The sequence below is a fragment of the Delphinus delphis genome, chromosome 21 (genome assembly GCF_949987515.2).
Source record: "Delphinus delphis chromosome 21, mDelDel1.2, whole genome shotgun sequence".
In the NCBI taxonomy this organism is placed as follows: Eukaryota; Metazoa; Chordata; class Mammalia; order Artiodactyla; family Delphinidae; genus Delphinus; species Delphinus delphis.
The window spans coordinates 11,812,589-11,840,229 of record NC_082703.1 but is presented as its reverse complement, the minus strand read 5'-3'; the positions used below and the strand labels follow the sequence as shown (position 1 = coordinate 11,840,229).

Sequence of the window (27,641 nt, the reverse complement as noted above, 5' to 3'; positions counted from 1 at the left end):
TTTCTAATGAAGCTACTTAAAGCTAAACAGTTTCGTACTGTACTAAGGGAAGATTCTGAAATCATTTAGTGAACATCAACACTGTCAAACACCAGAAAAATTTCCAATCTACTATACTACTATATAAGTAATGAGAAAACAATCCTAGAATGTACATAGGAAAAGTCTAGGAAATTCCAGGACTTAAGCCTAATTGACCTGGTAACTCTAACCTCAAACCTTCAACAAACAAGCACAAAGATTCCATTTGGAGTCCCCTAGGTCTCAGGAGGAATAAAGTGCTACCTTTCTCTGTAAATCAGTGGAAAGCTTCCAGGATAAAATGCCCTTCATTCAGTCACCCAAAGATTATAAAGGGCTCTTAATATAAGCACAATTGCCCTGTAATTGTAAATCTTTTTGCATGAGAATTGTAACAATACAAGCTATCAGGATTCTACTTGGAGAGCTAAGTAGCAATAATTATAAACCCATTATTGGTGGAAGAAGTGTTCAGAAAATATCTTGCTTATTGAAAAGAAAGGTTGAAAAGAAAGTAGAATGGTGTTGCCAGGGGATGGGGATGGGGGAATGAGGAGTGTTTAATGGGTATAGAGTTTCAGTTTTGCAAGGTGAAAAAGTTCCGGAGATTGGTTGTATAACAAGGTGAATATACTTAACACCGATGAACTGTATACTTAGAAGTGGTTAAGATAGCAAATTTCTTGTTATGTGCTCTTTTAAACACATACAAAAAAGTTGAACAAGATCAGAAGTGAGGCATTCAGATTGATTAAGGATATATTTTCTACTCCTAATAAATTTTAACTTTTATCTGAAAAAATAAGGTTGAAAAAAGTCATTCAAGACTCTGAGGGTCAACTTGTGAGAAGGCAAAAGACAAATTACCTATGGACTTGATTCGGGCTGGGAAGACTCAGAATGTTTTGGTTGTGAAATGTGGGGAAGTATGCAACCAGTGGGGTTATATGTCAAGTAGTTTGAATTTGAATTTAGGAGGTGGTGGAAAACTGGCATTCCCAGTGATCACTGCCCAGAAAGCTAGCCAATATGATAGCACACAATCTTAAATATTTGGATTTGTGTATTCAGCCTCTCTGAGTTTAGTGAGCCGTAGCTATAACTTGTTAATAGCATAATCAAAAAATCATCTTCCCATGGTGTTATGGCTGACAGGATTATAATTCAAGTAATTCCAGCTAGAAAAATGATATGGGAGAAAGGATGCAAGTCTAAGACCATGACAAGAAATGGCCTCCAGACCATCTGTATCAGAATGAGAAAGAGCCAGTTTCAAACCACACTCTGGACCAACACAATCAGAATCTCTGGGGATGAGGACCAAGCCTGCATTTTTAATTGCTATGTACACTAATGTTTGAGGATGACTGGGCTGAATTTGAAAGGGAGAAACTGTTGTCATTTTAATGGAAGTTAGAACTCATTAAAGGTACATATAGAGTTTAATGCTGAAGGGTATTTTGATGACATCATCATGGTCATGGTTCTTTGAGTCCTTCAGAGGCACAGAAGAGATTCTCTACTGTTTTAAAGGAGGGACCATTGGATTAAAAAAATCTCTTTGGGGATTTCCCTGGCGGTCCAGTGGTTAAAACTCAGCGCTTCCACTGCAGGGGGCATGGGTCCAATCCCTGGTCAGGGAACTAAGATCCCACATGCCGCGCGACACGGCCAAGAAGGAAAAAACCCATCTCTTTGAAGTATTAGAAGAGACATATTCCTAGGTGAGTCACAAGACAGTTTGTGCTCCAAGAGCCAGCTGTCTGGCTAAGCTTGAAATTTTCAGAACTACAATGAGAACATTATAGCTCTAAAGCAGAGATGACAAATAGCAAATATTTGGCATGAATGCTGTTCTTCTCTCTTTCCCTCTAGATGCAGATTTCAAATTCTCAACGCCGCACTTTAGGGCAGGCAATCAACTGTAGTAACAAACAAGATGAAACAAATTTGTTGTTACTTCTCCAGGGTATGTAAGGGGATGCAGAAAGAACTGGTCTCTCTTCATAATTTTATAGACACACACACACACACACACAGACACACACACACACAAACACAAACACACACACACACAATATTTCTGTAGAGGAGTAAAATTTACTTAGCTAAATATTTAGAAATGTATAATACAGATATAGTTTATAGGCTTTGGTGTAATATATTTCAACGTACTGAGGTCTCTTTCTTGAAGGTATTATTAGTTGTCCTTTTGAAATTTGGAAATGTTACAGAATCATAGAAAGCAGAAATAACTGAAGAAATGACAAGAAAAAAGTGGACTCTCCAAGTGAGAACTGAGTTTCATACTGATTCACGCTAGATCCCTGAATTTAGATATTATTGCCGCAGCTACCCTTCTGTCTTTTACAAAGCCTTGAAACTCTCCAGGAGAGAATCACGTATTATTTGCAACAGTAATCTATTTACTTGGAAACCTGACCTCTAATACAGATTATCTGAGATGAATTCAGTAAACTTTATGGTTTCTTTCCATCTTAAATTAGTAGTGCAAGAAAAAAATGAAGAGTGAAAATATTGTTTTTTCGCTTCAACCTTTAAACATAATTTATTCCGGATTTTTATGAAGAAAACCTTCATTGGATAATATCCAATAATTTGGTTTTCCAATTTACCATACTATCACTTACGTCTTTCCAAATAAACCTGTAGAAGGTACTTTTGAAACAGCAACATACATACTAAACTTATTCCTTCATATAATCCTTTCTGAAAAGAATGATTAAAAGTGAAACATTTCTTATAAAAATTATGTTATACTTCATTTTGTGGGGCAAATTTCATGGAACTTGTCTTAACTAATTCATTTAAGTAGTAAAGCTCATGAAAATTTGAAAACTGGTTCTTATGTTGTTTTGCAATAACAAGGGGTGTGAGGAAGTGATAAACTTTTTCTCTTTTCAGAATAATACTAGAAAAATTGAAATCACACTTATCAAACCTGGTAAATTAACAGAAGACCTGAATGCAAAAGTTCTAAGTATTATTCCTAAGAAATTCTCTCTGAGTTGAAAAGAATTTTCAAAGTAATAACAATCCAATTTTTTTTCTCATTTATTAAGTCCCTTTATACATCCTACATTAAGTGTATGTCTAGTTTCTGCCTTAAATAATTCCAATAACAAGGGTGGGAGTAACACTACTTCTTGAAGTTTGTCCTCATATTGAGGTGAAATCTTCTATAAATCTCTATTCTGTCTGAAGCCTACTCAGATTATAATTCTAAGGCAAATATTTTAAACCTAAAATTTTAATTGTTATTATAATACAAACAGGGTAGAGAATATTAAAAAAAAGTTACACCACCTGTAATGATCCTTTTGAGTTGGTGAGTATCTCTGTTACGTCAGCAGTGAATGTTTTTCAAAATTAGGAATTCATTTATTGTTTTTGGAGCACTAATCACTGAAGCTGGAAATAGAAGTTAATGAACTCGCAGAACTGCCAAGTGGCTATATGTGAATTAATTTTGTGTTTATGATAGGATGTGATCCACTAAAATGATAGTTGTTAAGTGGCTATGTATAGTCATATATATTAATTATACAGATTTATATATAAAATATCATTTTGTTAATTATGATCAACACATTAATTATAGAATCTCTTCAGGTTGGCAAACATAAATTATTCTTAAATATGTTAGTTATGTTTTCAAATAATATGTTCAATGAGTAGGTGAAGTATCTCTAAATTTAAATCAATGGGTCCAATTGTTAATTTGAAAAAAGTACCATAAATATACCGTAGTATATATATAATTCCTCTATCCTATGCATATAGATAGGACACAGGAAGACAGTGAAAATATTACATGCTTTTAAAAGAAATTTATGTATTTCTATCCACATATATCTTAAGAGCCAAGCAGCATTTTCAGCTTTAACCTTTATTTTCTGTTTACTTAGCCTATTTTAGTAATTATGAATCATTTGAGCTACATGGAGTATGTCACAAAACGTAAATTTAAGGGGCTAAACTAATTACAAGGTCCCTTCAAGTCCTAATACTTAATATTCACTAAAACTTGTATTAACAATTCTTGAGTATAGAAATTATTCACTTTCCTTTAGTAAGGCTTGTACACAGTTATTTAATAAATTAAAAATATGCTTCAGTCTCCATAAATTTGAAAGCTAAACTTTTCATATAAGGATTCATAATTGTTAATCCCTATCAGAATTATCTCAAGATAGCTGTAAAAATATCAGAGGGAACTAATAAGAGTTATTAAATGTAATGAAAGGGTAAAAAAGAGAGGATAATAATTCTTTACCTAACCTCTAGTCAATTTATAAAAAAAAGTTGCTTGTTTTAAGATTTGTAAATTTCTCAAAGCAGGATGAGTAGCACTGAATCTTTTTCCTACCAAGATGCTACAGTTGTTTTGACCCAAGTTTCTGCTTTACTATCTTTTGTAGCTAAGGTAAAAAATCACCTCAGCCTAGAGTATTGGTTCTTAAAGTGTGGTCCCCAGATCAGCAGCATGGGGTCACCTGGGAATGTATCAGAAACAAAAATTCTTGATCCTCGCTTCACTCCCCATAACTAAGGAACAGAAACTCTGGGGTTAGGGGCCAGCAATCTGGTTTAACAAACCCTCTAACTGATTCTTAATTCCCCTAAAGTTTGAAATCCACAGCCCTAGAGTAATGGAGAAAAATGTGGATCTGTAAACAGGGCAGTCATCACAATTTATCCCTCTGGAGGTAAGGAAAAAAAAAAAGAGGAAACGTGGTAATTAAAATATGAAAATGAATGGAATAACGCGGAAGGAGTAGGATGGCAGAAAAAGTTGCAAAAAAAAAAAATCACCCAGTAAAACTCTCACCAATATTGATAAGATTTTTTTTAACATAACCAGTTGACTTCACTTCATGAAAAATTAACTTGTAGACCCACTGTGAACAGTAATTTGTCTCTTCTATGCCCTTAGGGTAGAATTGGGATAATCATCTATATTCTCATCATCTGATCCCTTTAAAAAATTATTCACACTTGGGGCTTCCCTGGTGGCGCAGTGGTTGAGAGTCCGCCTGCCGATGCAGGGGACACGGGTTCGTGCCCAGATCCGGGAAGATCCCACATGCCGCGCGGAGCGGCTGGGCCCGTGAGCCATGGCCACTGAGCCTGTGCGTCCAGAGCCTGTGCTCCACAACGGGAGAGGCCACAACAGTGAGAGGCCCACGTACCGCAAAAAAAAAAAGAAAAAAAAAATTATTCACACTTACTTGAAATGGTTGGGATTAGAGGTTCAATCTGTAAGCTATACTAAAAATCAAATAAGTTGGGTTTATTAGCACCATACATCCCAGTAATCAGAGGCAGATTTATTTACAGTGGTGGCTGGGGTAGCCTGTGCTTTATTAGTTGGGAGTTAAATTTCAGAGTAAGTCTTAGAGGCAGTCTGGTCTAACTGAGCACAATCTTTGGCTTGGTGTCAGTAAGGATTCAAATATATTATATTCTGAAACACTGAACCAATTTCTGAACCTCTGGAAAAGCATATTAAAATGGGGATAATACAAAGATTAGAAATAGTAGATATAAGGGGTCCAACAAAGCCTAGAACATGGTAGGTATTCAATAAGTAATAGTTATTAGTACTGATAAATCTTGATTGACTCTTACTTTTGTTACCACCTTCTATTTAAAAATGGTCATGGTGCAATTTTCCTAGAGGCTAAATTCATTTCTGAAATGACCTGTCAATCATGCTAGTCAAAATATTTTCTGAAGACCTACTATGTACTGAAAAGTAGGAGTAACTGCCCTTTTAGGCCATATCATCCCAAGCGAAATGTTTTCTACTCATCTTAAACTGTTATACAGAAGTACAGTTAAGAGTGTTGAAATTAGTTAAGTAAAGTGAAGCAGGAGCCCTTTCTTAAGAGTCCAAAGTGTAGTTCATAGGGCAATTTATAAATTTTCAAAGATCAGCTTTAATCTTTCTTTATAGTGTTTCAATAGTCATCTGAACAAATAAATAGGATGGAGTGGGGCTACAGTAGTAGTGGGAGAAATTAGTGTTCTCAACCACTTTCAACAGGGTACAGTGTACAGAAGGGAGGAAAAAACAGGGATGGAGGTTATTCATGAGTGATGGAGTTTTAGAATTCTATTTTTACCCCTGATGATAGCATGGTTTACCCTTTTGGGGGAATTTACTCAACAGTGATAGATAAAATCCCATAATAACTCAACTGAACCTTCAGACTCTTTTACCCTATTGAAATTTCTAGACTGACAATCATTGGTATAAATCACACTGCTAGTCTGAAGGACCTAGAAATAAAATACAGTTTCTGAAGTAAATTAGCAAATGATAAGTAAAGTTATCACACTAGGTGTGATACACACTAGGTGTGTACACACTAGGTGTCTTGTATTCCTAAGTCATTATCTCATGATTCTGTTGTTTTATTTGCTGGGTAATTTTGTCACTTAGGTGTGTTCTTTTGGTAAGGTTGCTTGGAGTGTTTGAAATGGGAAACTGAGGAAAATTTCTACAAAATGGCCAGGGTAAAGAACTGCCAAACTAAATTATTCCCTCCCATCCCACTTAGATTTCAAACTACACTGAAGAAGAAGCAATGAAGAACATAAAATCGATCTGCTATTTGAGGAGAAAGAGAAGAGAGGAAAAAAACTTCTACAACAGCCAATTCACTCTATAGAATTTGTTGATCAGATGGCTAGTGTGAACCACCACCAGGCTAAAGACTGTTTTATTAAACGTTTCTGCAATCAAATTTTATGTGCACAGATATTATTATTATTTTTGAAATTGACAAAACACACACGTATACATGCACTTCAAAATATGCTTTCCTTGCCCGTAAACACTGTCTTTGATAAAGAAATAGGCATCCAAAAGACAGGTTTAGGGAGAAAGGTGTCACTCTTTTAAAGTCCCCTGTTGACAGTGGTGGTGGCACCAATGACTGGAGGACTGGGATGCCTAAATAAGTGCCTCTGAGACAAAAACCCGCGTGATGCTTTTCCTCCCCTCTAATCATCAACCTCTATAGTTTCTCAAGGCTAAAAACAAACAAATAAACAAACTCATTATGTTTTATCTTTGCATACCCTAGTAGGGTCCTCTATAGCAAAACTATATTGTTCGAAGTTCAGCGTTCTTGACATTTAACATTTGTTAAATGTCGTGATTTGTAACATAGGATCTTCAATACGACCAAGGAAATTGGGGTCAAAGGAAGGACCTGATTCTCGGGGACCAATGCAATGACAGTTGCAGTGTATTGTTTAGCAGTGTAATTTATGGTTATTTCAGGAACAATGGCATTTCAGAAAGTGATGTTAACTTTAAAAATTCTTTTGTCACGTGCAATATAGAAAATGATTACAGTATGTATAAAACAAGTGATGCTACTTCGAAAAAATGACACTTCATATAGATAATAAAAATATTTCTTAAAAAAATTAAAGCATAGGGCTTCCCTGGTGGCGCAGTGGTTGAGAGTCCGCCTGCTGATGCAGGGGACGCGAGAGAGGCCACAACAGTGAGATGCTCGCGTACCGCAAAAAAAAAAAAAAAAAAAAAAAAAAAAAGTAAAAAAAAAATTAAAGCATAGGATAGTTATATAGTAAGTATATAACAATTTGGTCTTAGGACTAGGAACAAAATTTTATTGTGTGGCTAGAGAGATACATATGTGTTATGAAACTGACACTTCTGCATGTTCTTTTGGGCGTCATCACAGGTTGCTGCATTATTATAGTTGTTTTTAATATAAAGAGAGAATCTCTTACTCATACTTTCTAATCCGGGTATTATTCTTCTATTTTTTCTTTCACATTCTGTTAATACAGAATTTAAGAAGTTTAGAGTAGGAGGAAACCCTAGCTTTTTGTACAATCTTGTTCTTGTTTCATATAAGGAAACCACCCAACAAAAGTGAAATGATTTGCTCAGGGTCAGGCCATACACTGGCAGAATTAGGTCTTATTATTCTTTCTCAGAGGCTCTTTTAATGGTTAAATAAACAGGGATTTAGTTTTGAGAATGACTTATTTATCTCATTTCTATTAGATTGATTTCTTTTGTTATAAGCAAGCAAAATAATCAGCCACCACCTTTCTCTTCTCTATTTCTTCTTTTATATTTGCCGCCTCTAGGCAACAACTTCATCAAATCCACAACAAATCATAAATAAAATCCTGAAGAAGAGTATTATCCTACAGAATCATTTGTTCTAAGAAAAATAAAATACTGAATATTTCCAAATACAGGCGTCTCAGATAAAGACATTTGGCCTCTAATCAGATCAAATAAAGTAATCAGATTTATACCGTTATTCTGATAAAGACTAAAACCAACAAAAGCACTTTCCCTCCAATTTTACACTTTGAGCGACTCTAGTTTTTAAATACTATGAACACTTTTCTTAGGGATTACTTTCTCTTTTCTTTACTCCTAATATTTCCTGGGAACAATGAATACTTGGAATAGAATAACACAGAAACTAAGTATAAAGGGGTAAAATGAAAGGACAATGCCTATTCAATCTTAGAAAAAAGTCAACACTAAAGGAGGAACTGTATATTCCACTTAAATGAGTATTTTCTTCATATTCACATTACAAACTAACCTCACCGTAGCAGCACTAATTCATTACCAATAAGCTTTTATTTATTGGTAGATGCCACTGGCCTCAGTAAGACTATGCAATTTCTCACAAGAGATATTCCAAAGAAGGTAAAGTTTGGAAAACAATTTACCAGAAAGCGCCAAGATGGGAAACTCCTTGATTAAGGATGGAAAATTATTAATATTTTTTAGCCTACATTTAAGCAAAACTCTTCCCGAAGGTGAATTACCTTCCTTTTGATCCCTCTCTTTAAATAAGGAACAATACCTATAAATCATTTTAAGCTTCAACAAGTAAATATCTGGTGATCTTTACCAATGTTACAGATTCTGCAAAGGATAATGAGTTATTCATCACTAAAATAAAAGAAGCAAACTCTTTTATGCTTTAAAAATAAATGTTTAAGAGAATCTTGTTTTCTAACAACACTTTTTCCATGTTACAAACAGAAAATCATTCCATCACTTATGAAGGTATTATTCTAAAGTTGAAACCAATGCTTTAATTTTTAAACCTTTTAACATTTTCATAGAGTTTACACACACCAACCCACATACTCTTTGAGAAATTCTTTCTCAACCCACATACTCTTAATTGGTTGCTTTAATTCATAACTTTATAGGATCCTTCAGGGTTCAAGTATGGGACCTTTAATTTTTCAGATAATTTTTTCTTGGTGGTTATTAGAAAAGTGACCTTAAAGTGCCTCCTTGATGTGAATAAAAAGAGAACTGTGACTTTTGAGGGGGAGGGGTTGGGGAACTATTAAAGCAACTTTGTTTATATTTTCAGTAATAGTAATTATGCTAATTTCATTTTCAAACAATTATATTTGCTATTTTATAGTCTTACAGCGGAAAATAGAGATGGTTTAGTTGTACTTGTAACCTCATAGCCCTTACGTTTTTAATCTTTTCCCAAATCATCTTGGTACCTTTTGGTCCCAAGGAAATCTCACGGACTCTGGGTCCCTCAATAGGGAATCAATGCTTTAAATAATCAGAAGTAGCATTATCCCTTTGCTTAGTCTTGGATTTGACTAAATGCTAAATGAATTATTCATTAATAACTATACTTTTTCTCATGATAAACACTCATGTTAATAAATCAAAAGATTTCAGCAGGATCATAACCTTTTGCTATGGTTCTAGTGCTGATTTACTCTTACAATGGCAAGGTCTTTGGATAAAAATAATAGTAACAGAAATAGTAAAAACTGACTAACAGTGATAATTTATTAAAGCTTTTAAACATGGGTGTTTTTCATTAGAGGACACAGTTAATCTAAAATAAACTTTGGGTAAATCACTTAACATCCTGAACTGCATTACCTCAGGAAAAAGACCAATACTTTTTTGAGGGAAGGAAGAGGGGGAGCTAGGAGGGCAAAGTGGTTTCAAATAGGGACGGGAAACTGAATATTTATACATTTAAAAATTGATATATACATATATTTGCATTTTGAGTAAATTCCAATGGGAATCATTTGAAATTTCCTTGAGGTTCCCTTGGTGTCATAAATAGTTCAAATTAAATTTAACTATCTATGCATTTAATTGATCTATGGTAACTAGATCAAGTATGGTATCTAGGTAAAAGGGGAAAAAATTCACTTATAATGACAGATCTAAAATTGATACTAGTGGGTACAGGAGAGTGTATACGATATGTTTCCAACTGTATGTTTAAGAAGAATATCTGTATATATAATACATATGTTTGTATATGCAAAGTAACTCTAGAAGGAGACCCAAGAAATTGGTAACACTGGTTGCTACATTTCAGTGTCTACCCATCTGGCCCATTTAAATTTTGTACTATATGCATGTTTTCCTTATTCAAAAATATTGACTAAATAAATTTAAATTACTTAAAAAAACATGTCAAATTAAGGAAAAAAAAGATTAATTTTTTAACATTATACAAGAAAATATACTAGCACATAAACTGTTTGTCTACATAAATTTGGGTATGACAGAGTAACTGTGATCTAAAAACTCAATTTGTGGGCTTCCCTGGTGGCGCAGTGGTTGAGAGTCCGCCTGCCGATGCAGGGGACACGGGTTCGTGCCCCGGTCTGGGAAGATCCCACATGCCGCGGAGTGGCTGGGCCCGTGAGCCATGGCCGCTGAGCCTGCGCGTCCGGAGCCTGTGCTCCGCAACGGGAGAGGCCACACAGTGAGAGGCCCGCGTATCGCAAAAAAAAAACCCAAAAAAACCCCCAAAACTCAATTTTCACAAGACGTGAAATTGGGAAAAACACATTTTCCCTGTACCTCACTGCTACAGTATTGTGGACTACAGATTGTCTCAACAGCATACCAACATCCCTACTCTCTTCCTCTAATGGGCTAGCCACAAGCCAATATTTCTCTATGAAATTCAAGAAATCTTTAAGGAAACTCCAGAAAGATTTTAAGAATCTTATTTGGCAGTGATAAATATTATACCTGTATTATTCTGTTGGCATAGAATCAACTTTAAATTCTTTGTGGTTTACTTTAGATTTTATCCTGCCAAAGATGTTTGGTGTTTTGGTAAAAGAGAAACTTCAAACTATGTGATGACTAAGCAAAGCTCTTACATAAAGCTTGGAATAAGATTTTACAAATAGTTCCAGTGAAAGACATTTGGAAATAAGCAGGAAAAAAGAAAATCTCACACTTATGAAAAAATTATTTCCAGGACACTATTTCAAATTTGCAATTAAGTCCTATTTACTTAAGTATTAAAATAAACCATAAAACAAATTCTAAAGGAAAGATAGTACATACATCAACTTTCAATGGTAGCTGCTTATTAAAACTGAGCGTCTGAGGGTGTATTCCAATTTCATCCTCTTCAAATTGTGCAGCTCAGATAAATGTTTATTTTACTGAAAATATTTGCAAAATTACAATATAAATACAAGATTATATTAAGATAGGTTCACTATATATAATGTATTCTTATCCACAAATATAAAATGAATGCAGTAAATATAGTATACTCTTGATGAATTGTTAGTACACAGTGTTGTTAGTAAAGTACATACAACCTATTATTAAGCAACAATTATCTAGTTTTCAAATGTATATCTTAGGAAGTTTTCAGGATGGAAGGATACACTAAGGCCCCTAATACCCTTTTTGGTTGGTGAAAGTTAGTTCTTCTGCAAGTTTTGAAATAATATCATATTTATTTTAGCAATTGTTCTTAGGCTCTTTGCATTTCCTTAATTTGAACTTTCTTTAGTCTGGGTGTTTTCTTAACGATGCCATATCAGCCAATCATACTTTTAATTCTAATATAGTATCATGTACTGTCTTTTCATTACTAATTTAAACACACATCAACAATGAAACAGAATTGTTAAAAATTTTTTTGTCTGCACAAATTCCCAAAATTCATTTTCAGGGTATTATGGGGAATCTCAATTAGATATAATCTCAACTGTAATACTAACCTGGGCTAGAAATAGTTTTTTATTGATTCTAGTCCTGAAGAATACAAATATGAACTCTACTTTAAAATTCTTTGTTAAATGTATTGGGATTTGCTGCAGAAACATTTTCTACCCTTCTCCATTACACTGATTTAATGGAAACTTGTTACTACGGCAGTTCCAACACAAACATATGCATGCAAGAGCTCACCCTACAGATTCTAACTACATAGTTATTGAAACACATCCCACCAGTCAAGTGGCATAAATGTACATCTTTTATATACAAAAGGTAAAGTGCATTATTAAATTAGTGAACTGACAGATTGTCTGCCTGGACCATATAGCTTTCAAATAGACAAATGTGAAATTCTCCCATTAGAACCAATTATTTCAAGAGGTTCCAATTAGCTTTTCCACCCTGTCATTTATTTTTTGGCCATGCTCTTTAGTGCAAATAAGCTTGTGTTTGACTCAAGTTTAAGGGACATGGCAGTTTGGGGCTTTAACAAGGAAAATTATAAAATGTGGCAGAAGTTTAATACTTTTATAATACATTGCACCTTTTGCATATAAGCAACAGATTAGTGCTGCTTTCAATTGGTAGGAGCACACTGCCAACGATTATGAGGGACCCGTTTCCAAATTTCATACTATCAGCTTATATTATTACAGTTTTGAGTCTGTACCACATTATGCTTGAATTATTATGTGCAAACATCATCAGTGTTTTAGAATTATATAGTGAACTAGTAATTTTGGTTACTAACTTTTAATGCTCACTTTTTGAATTCTAACATCCAGTTGCCTTAAGAGTTTTATGTCTTCAAGGCAGGGATCCTATTATTTTGAAGAGTACCATGTACACTTGCAGCTCCATTTATGTTACAAATGACAATAAATAAAATGTATATTGCACAGATAAGAATAGTAGCGTATTTTATAAGATACATCTCAGTACATGTCCTAATACCAGAGTTTTGGATTGGATCCTATTTGATTATGGCTAATGAATGACTGGAAATTTTAAGTATCAAAAAAAATCATAGCATCATTTCATTTTTCGGTGAACATTAACTTTGAAGAAAATGAAACAAAAGGACTGGCAGAAGGCTTAATGATTCTAAAGTATATTCAACTGCCGGTACATATGCATCTATCCAGTTTGTAGCTTTGAGATGGTAAAAACTCTGAAGTATACATACAATGTAGAAAATTTGGCTGCCTAACCAATTTTTCACTTAAATTATTAATGCAAAATTAAACTAATATTTATATACAATGAGTTAAAGATATTTAAGTCTGACATTGTATCATGTGTATGTATATATATAACACATATATACACACACATAGATGTGTGTGTGTGTGTGTGTATATACATATATATATGTATATATATACACACACACACACACACACTCAAACCTTACCAGACTAAAAACCAAGAAGGAAATTATTTAGATTTAACAGATATAAATATTTTGGAAGGGAAGGTTTTAAGAGAGAGTATACAGTCACAGCAATAGTGATAGGAACACTCAAATACTGGAATATTCACAGTTCCAGTTTGCCAAAATCTGACAGGTTGATTATTATTAATAGGCACTATGATGGGCAGCAAAGCAATCAGTAGTACAGTAATTCAAGTGTACACCACTCCTTCACATACCCCAAAACTACTTTTTATCAAGCCTAGAATAGTTATTTTACAGTGAGGACTGTTTAAAGATCCTTGCTACTTTTAGAGTCTCAACACCCGCCATGAGCTATTAACTCTAGTCCTAACACCATCTTCTAACCTTCAGCTGGTCCATAGTGATCCAGATGGCCCACAATTATAATGAACTGGGGAGATTCCTTTATACTTTGAGGAAACTGGAAATACAGTCAGTAAGCCAACACCAGTATGTATGTCTAGGTTACTGATTGCTTGTTCTTAAGTAACGTAAATCTGTGAAATTAATTTTCTTAATTCATATCATAAAGTTTTCTTAGTGACCTTACTTAAGTGTATTTGGGGACAAACCTCTGGAGGGAAATCAACTGTTAAAATAATTGTGAATTACTTATAGCATATAAAAGAAGAGCTACATTCTGAACTCAATCCATGCAGCCAGCTCTCATCAATGAGAGCTATATTTGGGGGCTGAAATCAGTGTCTGGCTTCTAAACATGATTATATGGACTCATTGTGTGGGAGGTGAATAAAGCCAAGATAAAAGACAGTAATTTCATTCAGATAAAATGCAGCTCAACAGATAAAATTTCAGTCAGTTAATACAGGGTGGGTTGGTACACATATACATTATATCCACTTGTTTAAAAAATTGCTTGGGTGTTGAAAAATTGCTGTGGCACTTCCTGGAAAGTAATTTTTAATACCAGTAAGTGGGTGAGTCTTGTGTAAAGTAAACCTTGTGTAAAGTATCATAAAGAGCACCTTGGAAAAATGCCTGAATTATTCTTTCAAATATGTTTATAACCAATCTTCAAATTATATTTTTCCAGGCTGAAATTGTATATTTATTCTAAATGCTTTTTAGAAAAAAACTTTTTTTTTTCCTGGAATTAAAACACCTTTAAAAGTCAGGTTTATACTGTAAGTGTTGAAATGGACTTCAGGGCAGCAACTGCAAAAGTGCTACTAAAATATATTACTACAGATTATTTTTATATCAGGTAACTGGTGCACCAACCCTTCTGAAACAGTGCTAAAGCAGCAGCATAAAATATAACACCTTGAGTCCATGATGTATTTTGGGAAAGAACCTCTCACAACCTTCAAATTAGCATGAAAAGCTAAAATATCAAGATTTCCATAGCAAAGCCTCCCACGCAACAGTGACATAAAAGTAATTCCTGAAACTTTGGAAAGTCAATAATAATATATGGTACAATAATCAGAGGTGAAGATGGGATTATAACTAGCTTAGAATAACCAATTAAAACTCTCTCATGGCATTGATATGGCAAGTATAAACTGTAGGGTCACCACAAAATTTGAAATTATAGAATACTATAGTAACTCTAAGATTCGATTCTTTAATGGTACTGTTTAATATTCAGTTATCCAATGGACATTTAATATATTTCTACTCGTACTTTTGTAAATAAATATATTTATAATAGAAGTCAGTTTCTGTTTCTGTGGTAACTGTCCTACAGGTAATCCTAGCAGCTTTTAATGAAGTAGGAATGGAATACTTTTTTGGGGGAACTTGTTAAATAGAAATTCACACTTACATATTAGGTATATGTATCTTTTTTTAGGCTTATGTCATAGTGCAATGTTAATCTTAGTTATGGTATCTAGAAGGTCAGAATGTCACACTGTGCTGATTTGCATACTTCAATAGTCTGGAGCAGCTGAAGCAGCTAAACTATTTAGCTCTGGGAAGGCTGAAATTCCCATAAGAATTATAGTGTTTTATGGATAACATAACATGAGAATCAGACTCCTTGAAGTATAACTACTAGAGGTATTACTCATAACAAAGGGCCAAAAAAAGAGGAAAAATTTCTTCAAATGATTATGGATCAGTACTTTTAGCCAATTTATGATTTTAACTTTTGCCTGATGGAGTTCAATTTCATTCTAGTCGAGGCATTCTTGCTCTTCACCACTGGCCCTTCTGCCATCCATCCTCTTTTCTTTATGGCTGTTGAAAATTTTCCTCATCTCTTCTTCGTACTTGATAAAATTCTCCCCAAACCTTGTCCAAGCTTTGAATGGAACAGTAATAGTATTACGGTAAGGTGGCCTCACCTCACTTACCTTCAGGAAAATTCCATATTTATTAGAGCCCACATCAAAGTAGAACCTTTTATTGTCCACTCTGAAAGAAGTCCCCTCTGGGAGTTCGACTGGGTCATCGTCTCCACCTCTGCGTTCTTCTATGTCCCCTTCGCCATAGTCTTCAATGAGCTGAACCAAGGCGTCCCGAAACTCAATCATCCCTTGTGCTGGGAGGACGATAGTCTGCTCTTGGCCCAAAGTGTGGCCAAAATAACCTATCATGCCAGTTCCCCGGATCATGGTTTGTCTTATCCTTAGGAAGCGACCCCGTTGATTTTCCTTTAGGTCTAGATAGTATTTCCTATTGTCCCTCTCTATGTAGTCTGTTTTGAGGACACTGTGAGGGTGCTCTTCGGACCCCACAGAGACTGGTGGGGAGGGTGCTGCGTGCTTCTGTCTCCTCCTGGAGCTTTGCTCTTTGCCGTGACCATGCTCTTGTCGGTGGCCTTTCAGGCCCAGGTGGGCATAGTGCTCGATGAAGTCCCCTAGACAGTCCTTCAGCTCCGCGGCCACAGACAGGGAGAGGGTCAGTTTACTCTTTCTGATATTGTCTTGCCGGCCTCTCCCTATCCAGACTTCGGCTATCTTTAGGAACCGGCCCCGGGAGCTTTGCTTCACATCTAGGTAAAACCTCTTTTTCTGGATGTCCACCCTTTTGGAGGCCAGCTCCTGGATTTCGGCTGCGCCCCCAGCCTGGTTAGGGGTGGCTGAAGCCGCGTAGTGGGGGTAGTGGGAGTGCTGGGCCTGGGGATAGAGTCTACTCTTGCTGAGGCCAGAGCCCCCTACATTCTTGCCGCCGCGGCCACGGCCGCCGCCGCCGCCGCCGCCGCCTCCCCTTCGCCTGGCTCTTTCCATCTTCAGCTGCAAGTGACAAACAGACACACGGGGTGGGGTGGGGGAGGAGTGTTGAGAACAATCGCAGACGCCCCTCGGCCTGCGCTGCCCCAGCCTCTGCCCGGGAACCCCACACCTGGCCGCTCTTTGCGCAGCGCCGGCCGCCGCAGCGCCAGGACGGTCCACGGCGGCGGCGGCGGCGGCGGCGGCGGCGGCGGGCGGCGGGCGGCGGGCGGCGTCTCCCGGCTCCGCACCGGGCACACAGCATCCCTCCGCCGCCCCTGGCCTCCCGCTCCCGCTCGCCGCCGGGCCGCCCGCCTCGGGCTGGACAGCCCCCGGGGCCCCAGCCAGCACACACTCACATCACCACTGGTGCCATCACCGCCTCCGCCGATGCCCTTCGAGGCCGCCGCCGCCGCCTCCAGCTCTCGGCCCCTCTGTTGCAGCCGCCGCAGCCGCCGCCCCCTGCCTGCTCCCCCGCCGCCGCTCGCACTGCCCCACGCCGGAGGAGCCGGGCAGGGGCATCGCCTGCGGCGCCCACCGCCGCCGCCCCTCCTGCGGCTGCTGCGGGGGCCGCCGCCTCTGTTCGGGCACCGGCCCGCGGCCCGCGGGAGACAGGGGGGCGGGGAGGGGGGCGGGGAGGGGGGCGGTGGGAGGCGGGCAGTGGGCCCCGCCTCCTCCAGCACAGCCCGCTGAAGGGAAGACCGGGTATCCGCTCTCCCCTGGGGCCCGCCCTGACGGAAGCCCAGCGCGTGGGATCGGACCGTGAGCGTGAGGTGACCGGACAGGTGTGAAGGTGGGGATAAGAACCCGGGTGGCGAGAGTGTTCTGACTTCTCCAGGTTCCGCCGGGACGTAGGACTCTGGCGGCCCACGGGCACCCACAAGGAGACTACACTTCCCTGAGTGCTCAGCGGCGGCGGGAGTCCTCCGCGCATGCGTTTCGCGTAGCCCGCCGGGCTAGGGTGGGAGGGGCTGCAGCGCGGCGCTCTGGGAGTGGTGGACTGGGGGCCGACGGACCCCGGAGGGAGGGGTGGGAAGGTCCGTGTCCTAGAAGTGACGTATGCTGTGTGCGCCGTGACGCTCCGGCGTGGACTCTGACCCGCGGGAATAAGGTCGATTGAATTGGTGTCCAGCATGAGTGACTGGGTTCCAGGCAATGCCGTTGGGACGCTGCACAAGTCGTCCAGCTGAAGGAGAAGTCCCATTGAACTGACTCTTCTCACGGTAACGTGTCCTCCCCAACCCTGCTTCCACCTCCAGACCCTTGAGGTATCATTCTAGCCTTCTCCGACACTGGCGGTGCTCAGTCCGGCAGAGCAGGCCTCTGGGCTGTGTGTGGGATATTCCTTAGAGACGGACATCTTCCTTCTCCCTTTCCACCTCCCAGGCACCCAGCCCATTTTGTGTAGTGTAACAAGTTATGTTGGATTTTTTGAGTTCAAAGCATTGAATCCTTAATGGTTTGTTTTGTTTTCTCTGGTTTAATTTGAGTTGTTTTCTGGATATGTTTGAGTATGTAAAAGTTCTCCCTATGGAAGAGGATATTAGAATCCTTAGGATGTTACTTTAGTGGTCTTTAAGTCAGAGTACTAAGGATTTTGTATAGTTCGGTGCGTTAACTTTTAGGGAGCTGAAGGTCGGTGTGGGTAGGGCATTTAGATTTTCATGCCATTGAACAGTGGTCTCCCTTTGTTAATTCAACAGATATTTATTGAGCGCTGCTCTAGGTACTGGGGATACCATCAATGAACAAAACAAACACAAATCGCTCGTTTTTGGAGTTTGCATTTTGGAGAGAGATAGGCAATGAGTCAAAAGCCTGGTATATCAGAAGGTGAAGAGTGTCAGTGGGGGTAGGGAGCTGCAGTTTTACAGTAGGTGGTCAGGGAAGGCCTGGCTGAGAAGATAATTTTTGAGTAAAGACCTGAAGGAAGTGAGAGAGCTAGTCCTGTGGCTATCTGAGGGAAAGGAAAGTGCAAAGGCTCTGAGGGAGCCTGCATGGTGTGTCCGCAGAGCAGCCTAGGAGGCCAGTAAGTTAGAGCAGGGTGAGATAGAGAATTGTAGAAGATAAAGTCAGACAGATTGTGTAGGACCTTGTAGGCAATTTTGAAAATTTGGGTTTTCATTCTGAGGGAGGTGGGAAGCTACTGGAGAGGTTTGTCAGGGAAACACCATGATCTGAATGATCTTTAAAAAAAAATTGTAAAATGTGTATAACAAAGTTTGCTAATTTATCTATTTTTTAAGTGTACGATTCAGTGACATTAATTACACTCACTGTTACACAACCATCACCATTATTTCTAAAACTTCTGCATCACCCCAGGCAAACTCTGTAACTGGTTAATTAAGCAATAACTCCCCATTGCTCCCTCTGCCCAGCCCCTGGTAACCTCTGGTATACTCTCTATGAATTTGCTTATTCTAGGTAGTATATACAAGTGGAATCATAATATTGGTCCTTTTGCATCGGACTTATTTCACTCAGCATAATGCTCTCAAGGTTCATCCATGTCGTACCATGTATTAGCACTTAGTTTCCTTTTATAGCTGGATACTGTTCCGTTGTGTGTATATACTATATTTTGTGTATCCATTCATCTTTTGACAGACAGTTGGGTTTTTTCCCCCTTTTGGTTATTGTGAATAATGGTGCACTGAACATTGGCTTACAAGGATCTGCTTGAGTCCCTTTTTCCAATTCTTTTTTGGTCTGTACCTAGAGTGGACTTGCTGGATCATATGATAATTCTGTGTTTAGTTCTTTTTTTTTTTTAATTTTTAAAATTTATTTTATTTATTTGTGGCTGCGTTGGGTCTTCATTGCTGCGCACAGGCTTTCTCTAGTGGCGGGGAGCGGGGGCTACTCTTCGTTGTGGTGCGCAGGCTGCTCACTGTGGTGGCTTCTCTTGTTGCAGAGCACGGGCTCTAGGCACGCAGGCTCAGTAGTTGTGGCGCACGGGCTCAGTAGTTGTGGCGCACGGGCTCAGTTGCTCCGCACTGGACCAGGGCTCAAACCCATGTCCCCTGCATTGGCAGGCGGATTCTTAACCACTGCGTCACCAGGGAAGTCCCTATGTTTAGCTTTTTGAGGAACTGCAGAACTGTTTTTCACGGTGGTGGAACCATTTTACATTCAACCAGCTATGTTATAAGGGTTCCAATTTCTCCAAATCCTCTCAAAAACTTGTTATTTTCTGTTCCTTTTTCTTTTCTTTTGTCTTTTCTTTTTTTCTGTTCCTTTTCTCTTTTGTTTTCCTTTCTTCTCATCTTTCTGCTTTCCTTTTTCTTTCTATTATAGCCATCTTAGGTGGTGATGTGATGTGGTATCTTGTTGTGGTTTTGATTTGCATTTCCTTAATGACTAAAGACGTTGAACATCTTTTCACATGCTTATTGGCCATCGGTATATCTTGTTTGGAGAAATGTCTATTCTAGTCCTTTGTGTGTTGTTAAATTGAGTTGTTTGTCTTTTTGTTGTTGAGTTGTAGGAGATTTTTGTGTATTCTTACTAAACCCTTATCATAGCTTTGTAGTACGTTTTGAAACTGGGGAGTCCGAGTCTCCAACTTTGTTCTTTTTGAAGACTGTTTTGGCTATCCGGGGCCCCTTGCAATTCCATATGATTTTTTTTTTTTTTTTTTTTGCAGCACCAGGTGGCTTGCGGGATCTTAGATCCCTGGCCAAGGATTGAACCCAGGCCACGGCAGTGAAAGTGCCAAGTCCTAACCACTGGACCGCCAGGGAACTCCCAATTCCATATGAATCTGAGGATTGGTTTTTCCATTTCTGAAAAAAAGCTGTTGGAATTTTGGTAGAGATTGTGTTGAATCTGTAGGTAGCTTTGGGTAGTGTGACATCTTAACAATATTAAGTATTTCTATTCATGAACATAGGTGTTCCATTTGTTGCAATGAAACTTGTGTTCTTTTTTAAAAATTAATTAATTAATTAATTTTTGGCTGTGTTGGGTCTTCACTGCTGCGTGCAGGCTTTCTCTAGTTGCGGCGAGTGGGGGCTACTCTTTGTTGCAGTGCATGGGCTTCTCATTGTGGTGGCTTCTCTTGTTGTGGAGTACAGGCTCATGTTATGGAGACAAGTGACGAACTTGTCTTCTTTATGAATGAAATATCTTCTTTAATTGGCAGCAGTGTTTTGTAGGTTTTGGTGTACAACTTTTTCACCTCCTAGATATTTTATTTTATTCTTTTAGATGCCATTGTAAATGGGATTGCTTTCTTAATTTCCTTTCAGATTGTTTGTTGCTGTTGTCTAGAAACGCAGCTTATTTTTGTGTGTTGATCATGTACCTTGCAACTTTGCTGGATTTGCTTATTAAATCTAGTAGGTTTCTTGGAATTGGTGGGACTTCCTTGGTGGCGCAGTGGTTAAGAATCCACCTGCCAATGCAGGGGACACGGGTTCGAGCCCTGGTCCGGGAAGATCCCACATGCCGCGTAGCAACTAAGCCTGTGCACCACAACTACTGAGCCTGTGCTCTAGAGCTTGCATGCCACAACTACTGAGCCCATGTGCCACAACTACTGAAGCCCACACGCCTAGAGCCTGTGATCTGCAGCAAGAGAAGTCACTGCAATGAGAAGCCCGCGCACCACAACGGAGGGTAGCCCCCGCTCGCTACAACTAGAGAAAGCCTGTACACAGCAACAAATACCCAACACAGCACCCCCCCCCAAAAATCTAGTAGTTTCTTGTGGATTCTTTGGGTTTTTTTTTTTAATATACAGGATCATGTCATCTGTGAGTAGAGGTAGTCTTACTCTTCCTTTCCAATTTGAATGCCTTTTATTTCTTGTTTATATCTAATTTCTCTGGCTAGAACTTTCAATACTATGTTGAATAGCATTGGTGGAAGTGAGTATCTGTCTTGCTCTTGATCTTAGGGGGAAAGTTTTCAGTCTTTCACCACTGAGTATGATGTTAACTGTGGGTTTCTCATAAACCCCTTTATTGTGTTGAGGAAATTCTCTTCTGTCCCTAGTTTTTTGAGTTTTTATATCATGAAATAATATTTGATTTTTATCAGATGCCTGTGTCAGTTGAAATGATCATGTGGTGTTTTTCCTTCATTCTATTAAAGTGACATATTACATTGATTTTCTTATATTGAGCCACCTTTGCATTCCTGGGATAAATCTCACTTGGTTATGGTATATAATCCTTTAAATTGACATTTCTTTTAACAGAATCACTCTGACTACTGTTTTGAGACTAGACTATGGAGGCAAGCAGATAAGAGATAATGTGGCTTGAACCAAGGTTTTAGCTGTGGCGGTGGTGATAGGAGGTAGGATTTCAGCTTTATTTTGAAGGTAAAACTAACAGTATTTGCTGATAGATTGGATGTGAGGTGTGAAAGGAGGAGAGGAGTCAAGGATGATTCTAAGGTTTTTGGCATGAGCAATCAGAAGGATGGAGGTGTACCTACTGAAAATTGTAATTTATGGAACGAGCAGTTCAGGGAAATTTTATACCTATTGAGTACAATATGTGCATTAGACATTCAAGTATCTAGTAAATAATTGGGTATACAAGTTTGAAGTTCAGAGGAGTGCTCTAGGCTGTTTATATAAATTTGGAAGTCACCAGTGTGCTGTAGTTAATTTTAAAGTCATCAGGCTGGATGTGATCTCCAAGGGAGTGAATGTAGATGGAGAAGAGAACAACCAGGTGTGTGACCTGAATCTTCTGTTATGTTTGGAGATTGGGGAGGTAAGGAGGGATGGGCAAAGGGTACTGAGAAGGAATGCTGACTGATGTAGATGGAGAATCAAAAGTTGTCACAGAAGCCTAATAAGATGTTTCAAGAAGGTGAGTGTGATTAATTGGGTCATATGCTGCTGGTGTGTTGAGCCAGATGAGCACTGACTGTAAGATTTGGCAGCATGAAGGTCATTGGTAACCTTGAAACGAGTGAGCCCTTTTGGTGGGGTGGAGTGTCTTTTCTTCTTTCTTCCCCCCCCCCCCTCCCCGGTACGCGGGCCTCTCACTGTTGTGGCCTCTCCCCTTGCGGAGCACAGGCTCCAGACGCTCAGGCTCAGCGGCCATGGCTCACGGGCCCAGCCGCTCCGTGGCATGTGGGATCTTTCCGGATCGGGGCACGAACCCGTGTCCCCTGCATCGGCAGGCGGACTCTCAACCACTGCGCCACCAGGGAAGCCCAAGGGTGGAGTGTCTTTTAAACACTGGGAAGAGATAATGGAAGGAATGGAAATGGAGATGCTAGTATAGATGAGTCTTTTGAGTAGTTATTAGGGGAGAAGAATGGAGCAGTTAGCGAAGTCAAATTTGTTTGATTTTTTTTAATGATGGGAGAAATTGCATATGCTTATATACTGATGGGACTTTGGGACTTTTCTGGTAGACTAGTAGAGAGGGAGAAATTGATGATGCAGAAGAGAGGTGAAAAATGCCCTTGACTAGATGAGAGGGTATGGAATCTAGTTCACACAAGGAGGGGCTGGATTTAGGAGCACAGATAAGTCATGGGGGATATCTATCTATCTACCTATCTACCTACCTTCATACCTCCATAATAGCATGGGCCAATTCCCAATTTTTATATCTAAACCTATACCTGTCTATATATGTAATATCTATCTATCTATCTATCTGTCTATCTAGTATAGAGATGGCAAGCTGGAGACCTGGGAGAGCCAGTGGTATAGTTCCACTCTAAGTCTGGCCTGAGAATCAGGAGAGCAGACACTATTTGTTTCAGTCCAAGTGTGAGTCTGAAGGCAGGAGACTAATGTCCTAGCTTAAAGGCAGACAGAAAGAGTGAATTCCCCCTCACTCAGCCTTTTTGTTATAGTCAGGCCGTCAACAGATTGGATGAAGCCCACCCACATTGGGGAGGGCAGTCTGCTTTACTCAGTCTGCTGATTCAAATGTTAGTCTCATCCCGAAACACCCTCACAGAAATGCCCAGAATAATGTTTAAATATTTGGGCACCCTGTGGCCCATTCAAATTGACACAGTAAAATTAACCATCACAATAGAGTATATGGGCGTAGATACAATTATGTGAATAAATTTCAGGGTAGGAGCTTGTGGACATTCTTTTTTGATTGCTTAAGTGAAGTCTGAAGCATGGTTGTCAGCTGGGAGGGATAATGGGAGGAAATATGATAGGTTTAGGTAGACAAGAGAAGGTATAAATAGTTAGCTTAGAAAGAGAGGATAGTAAATAGATTAGGGAAAAGTTGTAGAATGCTAGGAAGACTAAGAGTTCACTTGAAGTTGGTGGTCACAAATTTAAACACATCAGTCAACAAGATTGTGTTTTTCACCTGCTACATTCATTCAGCTACATAGGTATAGGCACAGAGTAGGCAGAGAATTTGTTGTGTTCAGGGTTAGAGTTTTGCCAGGAAAGAATAATGAAACCAGAGATGGGCAATGAAATTGGGGAAGTAGGCAAGGAAGTGGTTATAATTTTGCAATTAAACTGGCCAAGGAGGAAGTAAGGACTGCCTGGGGGTGAGGAGAGTGCAAAGGTAGTAGGACCATTGGATTATAGGCCCCAGGTGGATCAAAAGATTGAGTTTCCAGAGGGAATGAGCTTCAAAAATAGGAGATGTTAATTTGAGAGTGAGATGCTTGGAATTGAGATTATGGAAGGATTCAGTTATTGGTAATAACATGGTATTCTCATGTGAACAAATGGGTAGAGCAGGATGTGGGCAAAATTATTGGGGGAGAGCTAGTCAGAAAACTGAGACACACTATATTCCCCAGATATTATACATTAAAGAGTGTAAGCCACTGGGCAAGTATGGGGGAAAGAGGTAGGCTATAGATATAAACAGCTACAGTACTGATGGTGATAATGATCCGTTAATATCCATCTCAAATACCATCAACTTGATCTATATCTAACACTGGAAAATTAGGTATTGAGTTATATATGGTTGTATTGCAACTCATAGTCAACCATAAGCCTTCATGGACGTCTGTTCTTTGACCAAAGTGTTCTTGTAGGAGTGGCAGGTGATGTAAGACATCTTTTTTTAGTTTTCAGTTCAAAATCCTTCACCACACGATTTGGTGAAATCCTTCACCAAACTTCTGTAGAAGTTTTTCTTAGCTTTCTGTATAGCTTCTTTGGCTTGTCTCCCAGGGTTGTGAAAAATTTATTGTTAAGAAGACAGGCAGAGAAATAGGAGTGCTCTGTGACCTAGTAATTTCATGTCTAAGAATCTGTCCTATGGAAATAGTAATATGAATGCCTAAAGATACATACATACACACAAGGGTATTCTTTGAACATTGTTTGTGATGAAATTTGCAAGCAACCTAACTGTCATCTATAGGGAATAGTTAAATAAATTATGATAGATAAAGAAAATGGAATTCTATATAGTCTTTAAAAAATAGGATCAAGAGGTGGTGTTAGGTTTTACTTATCCCATCCCATCAACAGGGATGCTTTTAGTTGCAACTAATGGAAAATCCAAATCAAAGTGACTTCAGCTTTAAAAGGTTATTTATTAACCTATTTAGTGGACACATCCTGAGATAGAGTGGCCTTCAGGCATGTTCAGTCAGAGCACTGCCTATTTTTTCTGGCCCTGTATTTGTTCCTCTTCCATGAAGAAGGCATGAAGATGCTTTACCTTCAGGGTGATGTCTTATATGGTTGTAGGATGACTGTGTGCATCAACTATGGCTATGTATTTCTTTCTTCACATCTAGAAGGTGGAAAATCATCCCTTCCCATAGCATGGAAGGAGAATCCTGATCTTTGTTACAATTGGACCACCTTGGACCTAGTAATTATGGACAGGAATGGAGACCAGAGAATTGAGACCTGGGTTATAGTTCCTGTCCCTGAATCAGTTGCGTGGCAAGGGGAGTGGGATTTCCATATTGGCTTTAAAACAATTGGATTTCATTCCTGGTACTGGTAATGAGGTCAGTCCCATTCCAGAAACTTTGCTGTTATACATGGGGGTGGGATGGGGAAGGCTGAATGTGTTTGTTACCCTCATCTTTCCTACTTGTATTAAGGTAATCAACATTTCGCTCCTCTCATTCTTGATTTTACTAAAATCATGAAACTGTGTTTATCCTCAGGATCTCATGTTAGAAAATTATAAATCACTGTTGACTTCATTATTTGCAGGGGCCCTTCATGTTAACTCTCAGATTTCAAGAAAGAGGTGGATAGGAGAGAGGGACTGAGGGAGTGAGGATGGGAGAGAGATAGATATGCTTGTTGAAAAACAAACTATAGAATATTAAAACTCTCCTTTCACATACTTGACCTCAATTCCATTCTATTCCCTGTAGAGGCCCCTATTAACTGATACTTATCCTCCTGGATTGTTCTTTGCATTTACATAATACACGTATTATCATTTTGTATTTTCAAATTTAAATGGTAACTACTACTGACACTTAGTTTTTCCTGTTTCACTTGGCACCTATGTTACAGAACTTGTCATCTTAATACATATAGTTCTGTTTTATTCTTTTACTGAATGCTTATTATGCCATATATGGATATGTCATTGATTATCTAACTATTAATTTACCCTACTGATTGCTTTTAGTATGTTTGCTATTACAGACTGATAAAATGAACATCCTTTGCATACATCTTTGTGTTTATATGTGCATGTGGTGAAGAGTATGGAAATATAAAGTGTTGATAAGTTCTACAAAATGTCTTTGAAAATGATGAGGCCAGTTTCTGTTCTCTTGCAAATGTTGTATGTGATTAATCTTTTGAATTTTTGCTGATAATGGTATACCAGAATTTTAGACAGTTTTGTTGACCTCGTTTATTGAGTACTTTGTTCTTTCTTAAAGATTAGAAGTGCCTCCTTTAGCATATGTCAAATTTCTATATTTACATGGCTCTGTTTCTGAACGTGGTATGTTTTATTCCATTGATTTGTATCTATTTTTATACCAACTCCACACTATTTTAATTACTGCTTTTGTGTACTGCTTATGTTTAATAGAGTGAGCTTTTCCTTATTGTTCTTATTTTCCAAAAAAATATTTACTGCTCTTGACCTATTTCTTTTCTTAGTGAACTTTAAACTTGTGGTTCGATGAAAAATCCTGCCGACGTCTTTTCTTGGTATTGATTCTTGAGTGTATTGATTTAATTAATATATTTAAAGTTTTGAGACTGACTATCCAGAAACTCAGTGTGTCTTCTCTAGCCCTTTTTTGATGTCTTAGTAAACTTCTCTAGTTGTCTTTAAAATGGGTCTCATGCATTTTATATTAGGTTTATTCCTCAGTAGATTGTCATTTTTGCTGTTCTTGAATTTAGATATAAATTACATTTTTTAACTGATTCTTGCTCACATATAGAAAAGTACCTTAATTTGTATATGCTTATCTTGAATCTGGTCATCTCAGGAGTATTTGAACCTTGTAGTCCAATTGATAAAATTTGATAAAATCAAATCACCTCAAAGTGATACTGGGGGAAAAGTATTTTGGAGGCTTTAGCTCTTTGATAAGAGTTAAGCTTACCTCATGTTAAAGCTGGTTAGTCATAGCAGTCAACCTCTTTTATTTTTTTAATTTATCATTATCACCATTTTTATTGTTATCATCAACACCATCATTATTCTGCAGTACTGTCCTTGGGGATCATAGAGGTTTATCAGTTTGTGTCCTCCCTCACGGCAGAGCAGTCAGCCTCTTTTAAAGGTGATTTTCTTTTTTGATAAATGCCTTATATGTGGGAGGATTAAGAAAGAGGATGGTTTTTGAATAATTTCTTCATTGGGAAATAAGCAATTAGAATAGTTTCACATTCTCCCTAAAATAATTGGAACCAGTGACCTTCCCTCCCTTCCCTTCTTTAAGGCTTTGCTTCTTTCTGAGTCCAGTGTTCTTGTCCCTGCATTTTATGATCTTCCACCTGTAGTCTGATAGG

General features: G+C 38.5%; 2 protein-coding genes across 9 annotated transcripts in view; one reads left to right on the top strand and one right to left on the bottom strand.

Moving 5' to 3' along the window:
- Window positions 1–17,296, bottom strand: part of PURG (purine rich element binding protein G) — a 34,427-nt gene extending 17,131 nt beyond the window's left edge. The window contains exons 1-2 of one of the 2 annotated variants that reach the window (XM_060001245.1): window positions 17,074–17,296; window positions 15,857–16,738 (exon numbers count right to left, since the gene is read on the bottom strand). In XM_060001245.1, coding sequence (XP_059857228.1) covers window positions 15,857–16,732 — 876 coding nt within the window. In that variant the 5' untranslated portion in view covers window positions 16,733–16,738; window positions 17,074–17,296. Of the gene's footprint in view, window positions 1–223; window positions 16,739–17,073 lie in introns of those variants that run through there. The other variant, XM_060001244.1, reaches the window with a different exon arrangement.
- Window positions 17,297–17,391: 95 nt separating this feature from the next.
- WRN (WRN RecQ like helicase) overlaps window positions 17,392–27,641 on the top strand; it is a 139,215-nt gene continuing 128,965 nt past the window's right edge. For 5 of the 7 annotated variants that reach the window (XM_060001081.1, XM_060001080.1, XM_060001082.1 and 2 more), the window contains exon 1: window positions 17,820–17,937. The gene's annotated coding sequence lies outside the window, so the exon portion shown is untranslated. Of the gene's footprint in view, window positions 17,508–17,819; window positions 17,938–27,641 lie in introns of those variants that run through there. The other 2 variants (XM_060001076.1, XM_060001077.1) reach the window with 2 other exon arrangements.